General features: G+C 41.7%; 1 protein-coding gene across 2 annotated transcripts in view; it reads right to left on the minus strand.

Annotated features, from left to right (window-relative positions):
• NRP1 (neuropilin 1) overlaps nt 1-16,789 on the minus strand; it is a 230,756-nt gene that overhangs the window by 27,223 nt on the left and 186,744 nt on the right. Inside the window, exons 11-13 of one of the 2 annotated variants that reach the window (XM_085631861.1) lie at nt 9,191-9,335; nt 6,767-6,859; nt 4,206-4,268 (exon numbers count right to left, since the gene is read on the minus strand). In XM_085631861.1, coding sequence (XP_085487987.1) covers nt 4,206-4,268; nt 6,767-6,859; nt 9,191-9,335 — 301 coding nt within the window. Of the gene's footprint in view, nt 1-4,205; nt 4,269-6,745; nt 6,860-9,190; nt 9,336-16,789 lie in introns of both variants that reach the window. The other variant, XM_085631860.1, reaches the window with a different exon arrangement.

The raw sequence follows: 16,789 nt of genomic DNA on the forward strand, positions 1-16,789 counted from the left end.
CCAGATACTGCTACGAATGACTTGCACATGTATTCCCCGGCATTTCTAAACCTTTACTAGATTTTCTGGGTATTTGTGTTTCCTTGCTTAGATTTTAAACATCCCTTCCTGTGGCATGTTGAGTTACAATGGACATTTCCTGTGAGAACTTAAGAAGAACAATTAATGTATGGCGCTGAGGAAGTACGTCTTGTGTCTAGCTGGTGTTATGCCTGGGGCTGATTTACAAAAATGTTTTAGGAAAAGCTGACAGTCAATCCGTTGTGGGTTTACTCATATGATTTGAGTAGGGTATCCAACATTTTGTTGGGTTCACAAAATCTCCACTCACAGCCTTGGAAATCTATTCAAGTCACATATCACCACAAGTGGAATGCCCCTTCTTGGCCTTCTCATGTGGCTTGGTCTCATCCAGAAGAGCTCATAAAAACCGCCTGAGCAAACATGGCGAATCCATGCAATAGCACATAAACCCTTATCCTGGTTTTTAATATAAGGAAACATTTTATTAGCTGATAAACCCCTTACTGGCCATCTACATCACATATTGGAAGTCTTCCTTACCCATTATGACTTTAAAAATATAATAGACAATGCATTTCAGAGTACATTTACAAGTAATTCCTGGATGAGAATGGCTATATAAACTGGTTATTTGTGAATGCCCACCATATTTCAGGTTATGGGCAATGCATGCATTTTTGGAGGGACACTCTACCCCTATTGGCGTTCATGAAAACGCCCATATAGATGCTTTTAAGCACACTTAAAATGAACTTAGGTGCAAAAGAATGTCTGAAACTGTTTCCATCTCCGTTGTTAAGACGTGTCACTGCTCTTCATCCAGCCAAAAATGTGGAGAGACCTAAAGAAGACTGGTTAGTGGAATATGGTACGCTTAATTTGACAAACGTCAAATAATTTTTAAACATATCTTGAATAAAAACAGCGAAAATACATCCCCTCTGATGTGCGGATAAAACATGCATTTCTACTTCTGTTTTTTCACGGCCAGTAAACCTGTTTCGGAGACTGGCGCTAGCATAGAATGGGTATATTTTGTGTGTCAATATTTCCCGTTAATAAACCTTGAACGCCTGACTGAGTTCATTAATGTGGTCGCACATCACTCCCGTATGCACGCATAGATGGAATGAATCCCATGGCTGGGAACTCGCCGACTGACAGCTGCTGTCGGCAGAGTTCAGCCCCGGCTCCTAATTGAGCAAACACGGATATCAGCAGCCTGTTAATATGTCACTCTGGGGTCGGGCCTGGTTATGATTTAACCACGGAAATGAGCATTTCTTGGGGGGCTTTACAGGCCTCTTAGTTACTACAGCCTTCTACTCTGTCTTTTTATGTAATGTGATCATTCTAACAGAACTGAACGAATAGGGGGGGGGGGGGGGGCGACAAGCAAGTAACTTATTGCTTAAAAATAAGATTTTGTTTGGTGGTGGTAGTACGCCTTCGGGTGACTGGGGTACAGAACTTGGAGCAGACTTGTGATTGTGGCTGTGTACGTTTTCTCTTATTCATGCAAACAAAGTCTTGCTTGGATTCCGAGCATTGGCCTGCCCAGAGTTCACAGATTTTCAAGCTCTTCCTAGGTTCAAACTTTGAAGTAGTTTTCAACTAACACACTGGAAAGATGTTCTCTTGAGTGCATTTCGGCGCTGAAAACGGATGCAATATCTATTGTCCAACAGGAGACAAATGACCAAGTGATGTGGCCAATATTTTTTTTCTTCTGGTTTTCCCCTAAGTTGTATCTGCACTATGTTCACTTCAGTGTTGTCGCTTTGCTCGTGGCCAGGAAAGCTTGAGATGGGAGTGCTTGGTGATGATGGGGTTGCTGGGAACTTTAGGGCAAAGGCCGTTAAATTGCCAACATGGGTGGTTTGTGATATTGAAAGTAATGAAGCACCTTTTTAAATGGATGTGGAATGGACAGTCAGGCCTGGCTTTAGAAAAGGTAGCGCCCAGTGTGACACTCTCTATTTTTTCCTCCACCCCCTCTCCATGGCACCCAGCCCGTGGAGGGGTGCCACCTGAGCATGCATTCTGAAAGCCCACCATTGGGACTTCCACTGGTGCGTGCTGTCAGTGTGTATGATCAAATGTCCCCCGCTCTGGGCTTGCCACCCAGTGAGGTGGCACCCACAACACTGCCCAGCACTGGGAACAGTACATTTATTAATTCAACCGGTTGAGGTTGAACAAAAATTAAATTCTAATCAGTGTTTTGCAAACATTTTCAACATTTAGCTAACAATCTGCATACCCTGGCGATGCCAATGCCTCAATGCAGGTTCTCTGAAAAGTCTTCAATAAAATTACCAAGGAGTAGCTCCTTGTTAGCAATTGATGGCTACAACTTAAAAAATACAATACTGTTTCTCCCAGCTAAGGGAAATGAGGCCTGTCACTAAAATGGGATAAACTGTGAGATAGCATGCAGGGCAAAAGTCCTTTTGAAGCTGTACCTGGAGCTGCAAGAAAGAAGCAGCACACTTTCAGTGGCTGTAGACATCTGAGGTCGAGCTGAATTTAGCACCAGGAAGCGGAAATCATCAAAACGTCTTGCCTAATCTACATCACACCAACTGGCTGTATGCAGGGAGGTTGGTGAAATGAAATGTTCTTCCTAAAAGGAGCCCTGCGAGTGGCTTAACTCTGTATGACTTTCATTTGAAATGGTAGGGCCTGTAAATAAGTCCACTGTATGGCTCTGATACTCTAATGGGAAGATGGTTTCTCGGTGTCAGCCCTCATACTGTGGAATGCACTTTCTATAGGGTTGTTGAATGAAAAAAAGCTTATCACCTTTCTGGTAATCTAGCAGTGATGGGCATTCTTTTCTGTCGCTTTCATCTTTTGTAACTGGCAAAGACCCAGCACAGTAGAGGAAGTGCCTTTCACCCCTTTGTGCCAAACAAAATCCCTAACTCACTCCTTCATCTGCTATTCACTAACTCATTCATTTTCTCACTCGACCAACTCTTCTATTCATCACTCACTCAATCACCCAATAATGGACTTGCACACACGCACTCACTCACTGACTTGCTCACCCTCTTCTTCCACTCACTCACTCACTCACTCACTCACTCACTCACTCACTCACTCACTCACTCACTCACTCACTCACTCACGGACTGACTCACTCACTCACTCACTGATGGACTGACGGACTGACTTACTGACTGCCTGACTCACTCACTTACTGACAGATGGACTGACTGACTCACTCAGTTGCACTCACTCACACTTGAAAAGTTTCCACTAAATACATTGCCATTTGATGAGCGTTTATTAGCAAGCTGGAACAGATATTGCTTCATACACATAATCTTGTGATCATCTAGCTCCATTCTAAGCTTCAGGCGGGAAGTTACTTAGTGAATCAGAAAAATAAGTTCACAATACGTATATTCTGAGTCTCAGCCTTACAGATGTCAGGAGTGCCGTCAGGCCCTGTACAGAAGGGCTGCTCTCCTTGCATGGCTTTGACGCTGTGCTCTATTTCAATGGCCCCGAGGGTTAAGAAAGGAGGCATTGTTGTATGAAGCGCTTGGCACGCCTTCCTCTTCCCCACAGTGCATATTTTAGAAAAGCACACTGCAGCCCAATTGTGTGAACGACGACAGGAAACATTCACGTGAAAGTGACAATCCTGCGGCAAACAAAAGAGCGACTCTGAGCTCGCGGCTAGAAATCGCCACCCAAAAAAGTGCCCAAAATTGTGCTCCCTGTGATAAAATGTACAGCTGCAGCTATACATCCAGCAAATGTGCTCTCAGGTGTGTTAATAAATAAAGTATAGGTGCTATTTGCTGCACAGTGTAAACAACCAACATTTAATTAAACTGCGCTATCAAGGGCAGGCTGCAGCTCACGCGGCAACTGATTAACATATATCAGGAAGACACAATTAAAACAAAGGCAGCTATTTGGCTGGGCTATACTTAGTATCGCCCCTGCCTAGCTATTATCATCTCTTAATTAGAGCTGCTTCAAGTCCTCTCTCTGCAGAGAATTTACATGTGCATCAAAGAGGAATATTTATAGGCAGATGGAAGAGAGGCTTCATTGTGAGAGGTGTTCAGTGCACCAAACTGCAAGAAATAGGATTTATGTGTGAGCCTGTGCTCAAGCCTGCCATCCCTGCTGTGCTTGAAGTGACATGGCATTATGCTTACCTGGACGAGGTGCTCGACCGCTTATTATGGTTGGTTTTTCTGAACCCAGCACCGTGGTTCCACCTGGGAAAAAACAACAGCGATTAGTATTAATAAAAAACACATCAATGGAAGAGAAGACATCAAAACGGTGTGATGTTCCTCATGAAAACGAATGAATGCGGAGAGTGTGCATGGGAGGGAACATATGGCAGTCCTACCTGTGTTTAAAGCCCAGAGATTAACAGCAGAGGGTACCCATATATTTGGGTGGGTGTCCTAACCACAAATCACAAGGCCGGGCCTGTAGATTTAAACAGTGTGCCTCCTTGCCTTGCGCTAAATGAAGAACAATGCAACGTTTGTATCCTTGTTTCTGATTGTGACAACACCTGCCTGTCAAAATTGTGAGGAGTTTTCAGTCAAACCAAACAAAAGTAAAATAGCTGAAATGCGAAGAGAAGTATCACTCAGGCTGCTGACAACCAAACCAACCAAAGATCGCGGAACCCCACCCAAACTAATCTTCAACTGGTAGCTGAGCTCACAAGTAACCCATCAACACATCATTAGTTGATTTCATCTAAAGAAAATCCTTCTATTAGTAGCATAACTACCTTAAAAGCAAGTTAGCATCACTGGTTACACTCAAGCACAGACTTATCGCTAGTTAGGGTGTTGTTGAAAAGTGCCGTGCTTCAATAGCTGTGCTCCCATCCAAACCAAACACAAATCACTTAGCACAATTTACATACACTAGGTATAGTAGGTTAAACTCAAAAACCAAAAAGACATGTAACTAGAGAGTTGTCAAATCATTTGTAACAAATCATACACTAAACACACAGGCAAACCAAAGAGCTTGGTTATTATCAGTTTAGATAATCCAGATGTGAGTAAAAGGAGGAGACAAAGAAAAAGAGAGGTACAGAAGAAACGTGGCGAAGAGGTGATAGAAAGAAATAGAGTAAGATGTAGGGAGGGGAATTCAAATAGGAAGGGGTTGTGAGAGAAAAACGGTGAGAAGTAAAGTATACATAATTATTATTAGGGGCAGAGAAAGATAGAGATGATGTGAAAAAGAAAGACACAAAGAGAAAAACACGGAACATAAGAGAGAGAGTGAAACAGAGAGATGACGGGCTAAAGAGGGAGAAAGGGGAAGAGAGAGAGAGAGAGAGAGAGAGAGAGAACAATTCAGACCAGGGGTGTTAAGGCAGGCTATTTTTTTTAAAGCAGGAAACTTAAAAATGTGCTTTACTCGGGTATGCTTTTAACTCTCTCTACATGTTACTTAGCATCTCTAGACGAGTAATTACTTTCTCTTCTGTGAAAAATACTGCTCCGCTCCACAGCTCTTGCTAAATGTTATATTCCGTCATGCTAGTTTTCTCTGCTGGTTGTCAGGCTCTCCAGGCACCCAAAGGGGTACAACATTTGCATAATAAAAACCCCGAACATAAATAAAATAAATGCATTCCCCAATCAGTTCAATAATCACTTGTTTCCTGGAAGTTCATTGATTGTTTGGACCAAAAACGACTTTCGTGCTTTCCTCTTGCACAATAAACCATTGCATGTTTAAAACCCTGTGTTCACGTTTACTTTTTGTGACCCTCCCTCTTATAGTCCCACTACAGAATGGACTCTAAGATAGAAAAATATTCTCTCTCCATCCCTTATGGTTTGGAGGGCGTGGGGCGAGATGTGCCGCCTGTAAACGTGCTTTGGTCAGCGACGCATTCCGCACTCAGCAACATTGTGCTTCTTTTTCTGGATGTTCAACCAAATTGCAATTCTAAATACACATTTGGTTCGTTGGTTCCTTCCTTTCCTGATTACATTCGGAATCCCAGCGTTATTTCTGTTGAGTGCCCCAATTCACTGCATTCCAGAAGCCTTTTGGGAGCTCAGCTCACCAATCAAATAACATGGGATTCCTTATAATTCTTACTACAAGCTACTGCTGCTTATATAATGCACCATAAACCTCAAAAATACTAGTGTTGTTCCGCATCTTCACACCTCAGAATTTTGTGGCACTGTTTATTGATGTGTGCAATAACACAGGGCCCCATTCACAGTGGTAAAATTACACTTTTGTGTAAGTTTACTATTTATTCACAAACCATGAGTTAATAGTAAGTTTACCACTGCGGAGACTGTGCAGTCGGGCGGGGAACTCCGCTCAATAAATGATCGGCCTGTTCTATCTTTTTATGTGTGGATTTCTCCGCCCCAACTGCAGATCCTCCTTGATGTACACTTACTATTAACTCTTAGTTTGTGGATAGCAAATAAATAGTAAACTTACACAAAAGTTATCTTGCAAACAGTGTAAGTGTACCTTTGTGAATCAGGCCCATAGACCCTAGAATGATGCTGATCTGTGATGCTGATTGAACAAAGAGATCTGATGGAGACGTACAGCCACTTCAGTCGCATATCATTCACACATGCGCGCCTATTGCAAAAGGAGTGAGTGGACAGGCGATCTGCTTGCAAATGCTGCTGGCTTGAATCAACAAGAAGGCTGTATGGAATGAGGATGATGTTAGCACCTGCAGGTTGGTTGTCATCACCTGTGCCACTATGACAGTCGTCATGCAATGACAGATCGTCGTCGCAGTCATCGAAATTCTTGATATCGGTCACAGTGGGAATCGATGTTGGGGCTGAAAGAAAAAAAGAAGATAGTTTGCCTTTTCGGATGAAGTGTACAGCTTCTCTCTCTTCACTGCAAATATCATTTTAGGTGCATGCTTTTGCTGTACCTCAGTGAAATGTTTCATGAGCAGGCGGTGCACCTAATACAGTTTGAAAGGTTTTAGGTGTAACGTTGCATGGTCTGAGGCCAGCAGTCAGATGTTGATTTTATATTAGCATATATGGACGGTGGTTAGCTGATGTGCAGGTGCAGACGTCAGCCCTGCAGCTTACACCTGCTTCCTGCTGTCAGTGTGGAATGGCTCTGGCACGCTTACTGTCCTGGAAAAGTTATCTTTCTTTTCCGGAAATGCCTCCTGTCACTCAGTGCCTTGCACTGAGATCCTAATTGAGACACAATGTCAACAGTGTTCCTATCCTTTCTCCGCAGCCCACGGTTGATCAGTCTTATTGATTTAATATCCTGCGCTCCTTATTTATGCTAGCCGAATTATGCAGCCTCGGTAAGTAATGATCTAAATCAATAAGGCCAGCTTTTTAACAAACAACACTAACAGGGAACAATTAGTTTCTCATGAGATCAGCAGAAGATCAAAATTCTACGCTAGCTGCCATGTATTTATATCGGGGATGTGTAAAAAACGCAGCATTCTGCAAGCTAAAGGTGTGTATCAAAGCTCGCGCTACATAATTTGTTCCAGTAAATAAACATGTCAAACAGAAAAGGACAGGTTGTTCAATATTGTCATACATGCCTCACTCAGAAAATTCAGTGGAAAACAGTCCCAACTTTTCTTCTGTATGTTAATAATAGGCGCAAATTTCGGTAATTCTGTGACTTTTGCAAAAACCTTGGAGTGCTCATATGTATAAACATTTTTGCATATGCAAATGGGGTACAGATGTCAAAAATTCAACAAAAAGTACCTCCTTCCACAGTGCTAACATCAACTTTAGGAATGTTCTGTCCCATTGCCTCTTCAAACATTCTTTGACTTTGAGCCCTCAGCAGACAGCAGTAGTTAATGCCGGCGTGTCAACGAGCGTATTAAGGATTTCAAATTGCTAGGAGCAGTGCAGTTTTAACTTTACCCACAAAGTTGGGAAAGTTGGCAGAATTTTCCTACTACACCCAAGTGAAGCTGAACTTATCCCAGTCACTTCAAGACACGATTTCATGCCATAGGATGTTCTGTGTTGGGCTTGACACCCTATGAATAGAAATCCTAACACTCAATGATTGGCTGTCTCCTCCACCACAACCCTCTCAGCAGGAGAGGAGGAGGAAATACAAAGCAGCGGTTTAGGAAAGCAGGGGACAGATTTGGTGATGGTGGGTCTTTACAGTGTTAAGAGGTGGAATGATATTTTTATGGGTGAATTTCTCCAGAAAGATGTCAAACTGGCCTATATTTGGGTTTGCAGAAGGCAGCACACAGCTTCCATTTCCCTTTTGTAAGAGGACAAGGGCGATTCTGAAAAAGTAAATTTAGTCATGGGCAGCGGCAAAGCTCTAAATACAGGAAGACATAACTTTTACTAAAACCAATCCTAAGCAGAGGGGTTTCTATGTGGAAGTGACTGGTTTACACAGCCATAGATTGCTAGAAAAAGTCAAAGTCTATGCAACTCTATATCGATGTAAATATTTTAATTGAGCTAAATGACAACAATAATGCATCATTGATATCATGTACCATGATGAGAGATTGAATTGTCTCAGAAGAAGGCCTGACAATATTGCCCCAGAAAAGCAATAAGCACGTTTTATGCTGTAAGTAAGAAAAACATTATACTTTATTACTTTTCTTATAGTAAGCGATGTTAGGCTGTAAACAGCCACAATCTATTTGTTTTAAAACAGTGCAATATAAATTCAATGAGCTTGTTTTGCCATAACGATCTAATTCTGCAGTAGAATATAATCACCAGTAATTGTCTGTAGACAGTCCCCACATTGACTATAGCTTCTAGCTTCTAATAAGTTCATGGGAAAATAAAATGCACAATTTCTCCGGAAATGTAATAAGAAAAGTAGGTGTACAGAAATATGCAAACTTTGAGCTTGTGATATAAATGGTCTATTGCCGAGGAATATCTACTGGACCAACCATAACTAAGAATAAAGCCATTTTTATCTCCAAAAAAGGTCTCTGAATATTCTGTTCAAACCGTGTCACATTCTTAACAATATGAGTTTGTGATAGTTAACCTGGACTTTAGAAGTATTCAAAAACAGTTCAAATATCCGTAAACCCTAACTATTGAAAATAAATTGTGCATGCTTCATCACAGACAAAAATCAGTGAGTGACAATCAATGTCTAGAATTGAGGTTACCTTCAATTTCGCAGCCAAGCAACTCAATTCTCAGTCCGAGTCCTGAAGGAGTGGCTCTTTCTGGGATTACCCGGATGAAACGTGTTGATAAAGGAGCAAATGTTCGTAGCTCTGGTGTATCATAGTTGGTGTTGCCTTCAAAAGTCTGTAAAACATAGACAGTTTTTTTTTACATTAAGGATTCTCAATTGTGATATTCATTTTTGCTTTTTACTCAGTTTGTTTGAATTTGCGGCAACAACTTTCTATATATTCCAGATATATTTTTCCGACCATTACTACCATTAGTACTCATTTCTTTCTTGAACTTACACCCAGGGTTTACTCAAATCATCTCCAAAACAGAGATTTTGATTGCACACATTTCAAGGCTAGCAGGGCAAAGGTTATGGCACTTCTTCAGAAATAGAGATGAATAAGACAAGACCTGGGTGTCTCTAAGGTGACCTTTCATTCTCAAAGAGACAGTGGGGTCATCTAGAGTTTGGCAGAGTGGGAGCCCCACCGTAAATCAACAGTGCTCCCCTCTACCAAACCAGTGGTCTGGTTGACAATGCCAGGTCATGGTAGCAGTCAATGTGACCATCACTAGTTGTCCATGCCCAGGATTGGCATGTCAGGTATGCGGTTCACGGGCAGGGAAATCACACAGCAGCCCCCACACTTAGGTAGAAAACTCCTTGCAATCAGAACCTTTGATTTTTTTTTTGTTTTCAAAAAGACGGAGTTTGTTCTTGAAAATTAAAAAAAAACAAGCATTGATGAGCAGATGCAACAAACACGTCACCCACTCATCAAAATCCAGTACCTTGAAAGGAGACACTGCACATTCAATTTTACCTAACGGAAATCTCTGAATATGACGGACAGTCCTCCACCAGGGAGGGAGCCATGGCCTCCTGGGTGAGGGGAGGGACTATCTGCTAGAGTCTAAAAGACTGCATTATTATTATGTTACCAAAGAAAGATGCTTTATACTATTTCTAGGAGAGTCGGAATGATGTAAGTAATTATTTATTTAGTATAATTCCTCTGTAAATCATTGTCTTTTCATGGAACATGGTGGAGCACAGCCTCTTGGAACACCCTGAATGTAAGAGTATAATCTTATAAGATTACAATTTTGGCATCTACTATGCATTTTTATCTCACACCTAAGGAGTCATGCTTAAGTTGTGGGTGCATGATGGGGAGACTGGGCAATTTGCAGCCATTAATGCCTGGGAGCATGTGGACAACAAGACTATTAACACCCATTTACCAATCACATCTCCATGCATAGACACAGAAGTCTGCTGCTCCTCTGTATTTGATGCCCAGGCTTCACACTTCCATGGCAGTCAACACAGGCATTGTGGGCCTTGTGTGAGGCTGAGTCAATCTCAGTATTACAAAGAGAGTGCTAACTGATATATGTTATGTCATCTATCTGATACATACCCCCAAATCTAGTTGTTTCTGTTTTTAAATGAGTACATGGCCCAGGTGATGCTTTTTTACTCCCATTCTCTGTCTTACGTTCATTTATTTTGTCAATAGCTGGAGTCAAAACCTCTACATGTTATTGATAACCCCTTCTTCCTCCCCCCCCCCCCCGGGATATGCTCTGAGTCCCCCCCAGACTGAGATTGTTTTCCTTGTGGCATAGTTGGGTATGGAGGGTGGGTTCCGGGTGGGAGGTGGGGTAATGGGTCAGTTGAGCGGACAACGCTCCCCTTGGGCACAATAGGTCGGAGGCTAGGAATGTAATGCTCAGCACTGTGATAAACTGGTGGCCTTTTTAGGGGTATTACGACATTCTGGATAAGCTTCGTAGACAACGCCACAATTGGCACAGATGGTGCACAATGCCTGAATTGTATCCTGAGCTCTCTGTATAACTAAAATGCTCAATGTAATGCGTACTATGATATACCCACTTGAAAATCCCAATAAAGTTGTTTAAAAAAAAAAGTAGTGGGATAGTTGGTGTATAGTACACAGACAGTGGTGGTGGTGATATAAACAATCTACAAACACTTTTTTAAGTACATTAAAACCCACCAGGGTGTCCTCTGTGTCTTCATGGCCCCTTTTGTTGCTGGGGAAGAGGCTCTGTTGGCCTGCATTCTGCCAGCTCTCAACACTCACACTCAACATTCAGACTCCTGGAGATTAGGAGTCGAAACGTCTCTTTATAAATACACGCAGGTTGATCTCACCTGCAATTGGCAATTCTTGGCATGGGTGTTTTACATGTCAGATTTGACAGACAGTGGATGTATGCACAAGCAGAGTAAAAAACTTTTTGGTGTTTGAATGTTGGGGAAATCATTCTCAGGGCCAATACACTGCTGCCATAAGAGGCCTGGTCATTGGGGTGTAATTGTGTAAGGAGGCACGGGCCACTGAAACCCTTATAGGGCACCTCTAGCCCACTCTACCACGGATGAAAGCAGCTGAGAGTGGAATGGGTTATTTTATGAGAGACACGTTATGTAAATGGGTGGAAACACCACTGGAGGTGCCTAGTTAGAGGTTGGTAGTTTATTTAGTAGATTCTTCCTTCCTGATTCTATACGAAGGTCTCACCACAACCCCCTCTTTGCAGGCCCTGCCTCAGTGCCTCATGTAATGTACCTCCTGGCGTGTTTGGGGGCTGGTATTTTTCCCACTTGGGGGGCTGGTGTAAGGATATTTGCTCCCCTCCGTGAAATCCCACTTTTCTGCCCCTCTGGCTGGTAAGGGGGCATGTTTGCTATGAGTATGGACAGTCTGGCACCTCTGATGCTACCATCCTAGGCTCATATTGCCTTACTAACTTTAGAACAGACCTTCTTTTGTTCATTGATGTACATTTTTTGCGTAGATTTGATTATTTAGAGACCATTCAGCAGAACTGCAACCTGCATCAGTATGTAATGGCACTGTATTTTTTCATCAATAACCCTTACTAAATCCCAGTTCAAGAGATCGAGCGGAATACTGACTGGCATACGCCATCAGATCACAGTCCCACCTCCTACAAAGAATTCGGTCTTTAAACACACCTAGATCTTTCAACAAACCCCTTATACTAATTAAGCTACCTGCTTTCTAAAAAAACAAGTGTTTCCCGGAACGGTAATGCTTGTTTAGGCAGAAACACACACTAAGGCTTCAAAGCCAGTATCAACAACATGGGTTTACAATAATCAAAAATCCCACACATTGCATAACACCGTGACAAACTTAGCTCACGAGGTACTAATGTATTTGCAGTTCACTTTAAACATGAGAAGCAATATTTTACTGTATCTGTGTAAAATATTCTACAAGATTTCCTATTTTTTAAAAAAAAGTCTCTTTTGTATTCCAAAGCCAAGCTGCATTGGTTATAGGAAAATTATATTATTTCAAAATGGTCAGGCATCAATGTCCAGGATATATTTAATTCTCATTTATTACATTTTTTCTGTTATTATATTTTAAATAGTTTTGAAGGCTTATAATGTTTTACAATGTGAGATTTAAAATGGTTTATTCTCTAAAGTGAATACACACTGTACATGAAAGAGAGCAGGCGGGCTCCATGTTTTATGCAGCAGACATGTTTTCAACTAGATTATTCTCATTTCCTATCTGGCCAAATGCCTGGATTCAATCACTGACCACAGTACAGCTATTACTTGATATAAAAAACATACGCGGAATGTGCATCTAAAATTTAATGGAAGTGTTCTGAATGTTGCCAAAGTACCACTTTTTAGGATTTTAATGCAATTGTAGGTTTACATATTTCATCGTCATTTGCATGAAGATCAGTTACACTAATCACCTTTCATATGTGCATCATTTTACTGAGCCCTCATGCACACATTAGTGAATGGAGGAATTGGTGTGCCACCTTTGAAATACCTAAAAATGAAAGCTCTGTAAACCCATTCCAGAGCCAAAACAAATCCCAGTGTAATGATGTAAACACATGCAAGTGTCACGAGGCATGCACAAGCATGACACTTGGACAATTTTTAATAAACATATTTTTTGCCCAGGTAGCCATTTTTAACTTTCACTTACACTGGAGCACTGCACGTCACTAGAGTTCGTATAGTTTGAACATACACCTTGGCAAGAGTCTTTCTCGGGAGCATCAGGTCAGGTACCCAGCAGGGCCTGGTGGCTCAAGACTGTGGCCCTCGATCTAGATCTCCTAGAGTCCCAGATGACGAAGCTCCGCCAGTATGGGTGGGCTGATGGACTCTGAACTCTGGTCAGGTGATGAGCAAACTATCTGAAGAGGTCTCTTGGTATTTTTCACAGCGTTCAGAGGCTGTCTGTTCTCCTTGAATGGACTGAACATCTCCTGTTAGTTGTTATGCACAAGCATATCCTATAATGTGGTGGGCATTTCTTTTACATTTCCAATTCCAAGAAGCTAACAGGCACATGCATCAAAGGAAAAAACAGTCGCAAACGGGCAGATTCTCAGAATCTGCCCCTTTGCGACCGGTATTTTTGCATTTGGGATGCATCATCCCAAATGCAAAAATCACAATTTAAGGAATCTCTAAATTGCGATTACTTAAATCGCGATTGCATTTAAGGAATCCCAAATTGAGATTCCTTAAATGCAATGCATTAAAGTAAAAACAATTAGCGATTTCGCTAATAGGGGGAGCAAATTACCATGAAGTTGAACTTCATGGTAATTTGCAAAAACTTTTAAAAATGCACTGTTGTGCATTTTTCAAAGTTTCATGTTCCGCACACACATGCCCTTAAGGCATGTGTGTGTGCAACATATTTGCACAGATCAATTTCAGGGGGTGCAAAAGGGTGTCATTTTGACACCCTTGCACCCTTGAAATTGCATGAGCAATTTGCGAGTACCTACTGGTACTTGCAAATTGCTCATGCAATCTCCGATTCATTCCTACGGGCCTGGAGGCCCATAGGAATGAATGGGACAGCATTCCTTAATTGTGACTCGCAATTTGCGAGTCGCAATTAAGGAATGTGTAGGAATCGCTATTTTTATAGCGATTCCTACATGCATAGGCTTTTGCAATTCCTTAATTGCGATTCCTTAATAATCGCAATTAAGGAATCGCAAAAGCCTATGTTGATGCATGTACCAGTTGATGCTTTTGGAGTGGTAAATTTAAAAAAAACAAATATTTATTGCAGCTGCTGGGCCCTCCCGAAAGTTTTTTGTTTTTTTAATGAAAGAATAAGACACAAAGGAACAGGCAGGGGACTCGGAGGAGAAATGGAAGAGCTGGGAGGCATATGAGGGCAAGTAAACAGAAGGACGAGGGACGCAGTGAACAGGGAGGGATGGGGAAGCAACATAGGTCACTTGAATTTACCTTCAACACAGACCTCACCTTCAAAGAACATATCCCCAGGAAAACCAGAACAACTTATATCAGCTTTCCCTCTTGGAAAAAGAGAGACTCTTCCTAACAAAAACAATTTCAGAATAACAGTGGAAGTCCTGGTCCTCTGACACCTGGATGCAGGCCACCCTCTGCTCAACGGTTTAACAAATATTACTTCGTAGCCCTCAAAGATATCATACGCACCACAGCATGTCTCATAAAGGGCTTGAGGAAATTCAACTGCAACACCCCAATGCTGAAGGAATTATATTGACTCCCCCTACAGGTACACATCACCTTCAAGAGAAGCTGCATCACAAAGAAGGCCATCAGAAACTATCCCATGCCATACCTGGCCAAGAAATAAACCATTTTATCAGTACAAGTACAGCACCAGACCAGGGACAAGCACACCTCTAGAATGGAGATACAAAAATTCAAAGAAAGTAAAACAAAAAAGCAAGCCTACCACCTATAGGGTCCTAGGATATCGAATTATTCCCTTACAGACTTTAGAACTGCTTCAACCCTTGGAAGAATCTGAAAACTTTCCTCGCAGATCACTCTCCCACCACACGCTTGGAACACTCTTGCCTCCAGCATCTCTCAATATAGCGTGACTTGCTTTGCCATTGTTCCGTGCTCCATTGCTTCCTAGCTAGGATTGCGCTATACAAAACGTACTGCATACAGAAGTGCAAGCACAGATATTTGGGTATGCCTTTCAGAAGTGGCCTATTGTTTTGTGCACAAGGCAAATTTAAGAAAGGTTTTATTTTCATGGGTTTGGCCTTTGCCTTTTGGATTGTGCATATGCAGCAGGATGGGGACCATGGTCAAGACTGATTTGCATATGGCTGGGTTTAAACTGGAATGGTATGGGGAGCAAAAAAACAATGGATTTAGGCCCAGATCTCTGTACTGGGTTGAATTTTTGACATTGTAAAATTTTTGACCATCAATTGTTCTTTTTGCATTTGTCACCTGAGTGGAACGGGTATACCTAGACGTGGGTCCCTTGCTCTTCATGCCACTGGAGTCAAGCTAGCCTGGCTGATGAGGGGTGAAACCCAGAAACTGGTCCAAGGATGCTTGGTTCAAGTCCATGGAAAATCTGGCCTGGCAGTTCGGGCTGATTGTTCCCATGGGGAACAGGGTCAAAACTGATTTGCATATGGCTGGGTTTTAACTGGAATGGCATGGGGAGCGAGACAACAATGGATTTAGGCCCAGATCTCTGTACTGGGATGAATGTTTGACATTGTTCAACATTTTGTCCATCAATTGTTCTTTTTGCATATACAGCAGGAAGAGGCATGTTTGTGACATTTCTTATTCACTCATTCTGTTGGTTGACTTAGAATCTTCTCAGTGTACAAAGATTCAGCACGTACAAGTAACCATTCAAAACTTTTCTCAGATATTAAAACGTGTAGGTAGTGATTTCAATTATTTTCTTCAATAGTAGGTGTAACTTACTTATTCAGACAAATATGGTTGAAATCATGGCCACTGTCTTCAAAATGATCACTAACAGCTTTCTTACAGCTAATCATTTTTGATTGACGTTCGTTCATTAGAATGAAGATACATTCAGAGACACCAACAAAAGCGGCCTGGGTAATACTTAAAAAACTCCTCTCAAATGTTCTAATAACCAGTGATAATACAAGGTAATCATATAGCAAAGAGCTGGTAAATGCTTCAACGCTTTACATTTTGTGCATTATAACAGAGCCTTCTCCCATAAAAGTGTGCACTCCTCATAACCCTCAAAAGTGCTTTGCACAGAACTTTCACCTAACATCAAGGAATCCATAGAAGGTGCAGTAGGTAAAGTTGAATGAGGTAGCATCCTGGGTTTGCCGTAAAACATTCTAAGAAAAAGCTCAGAATAATCTTGTGGTCTAAATAAAGCTACATTTGAATGTGGCTTTTTCTGCCAAAGTGAGACATCTTCTTAAGATGTTTGCAGATGTTTTTCTAAACTGCATAGGATTCATTTTTATAAATTAATATAAAAGGTTTGGGTAGAAGGAGGAAACAATGGTGGAACACATCATGCATTTCCACTCTCACTTTATATAGTCTCTCCGCTTTTGAAGAAGAGCCTACATACGGCTTTTGTTAGCCTTTATTCGATCCCCAAATGGCAGTTAGGAACTTATGGAAATATGCAGAAAAATGGGCAAACGTGGACATTCTGTCAGAGCGTTTAGTTTTGTATGGGAAGCACTATCACTTACAACTGCAGAAA

The sequence above is a fragment of the Triturus cristatus genome, chromosome 10 (genome assembly GCF_964204655.1).
Source record: "Triturus cristatus chromosome 10, aTriCri1.1, whole genome shotgun sequence".
NCBI classification, from domain to species: Eukaryota; Metazoa; Chordata; class Amphibia; order Caudata; family Salamandridae; genus Triturus; species Triturus cristatus.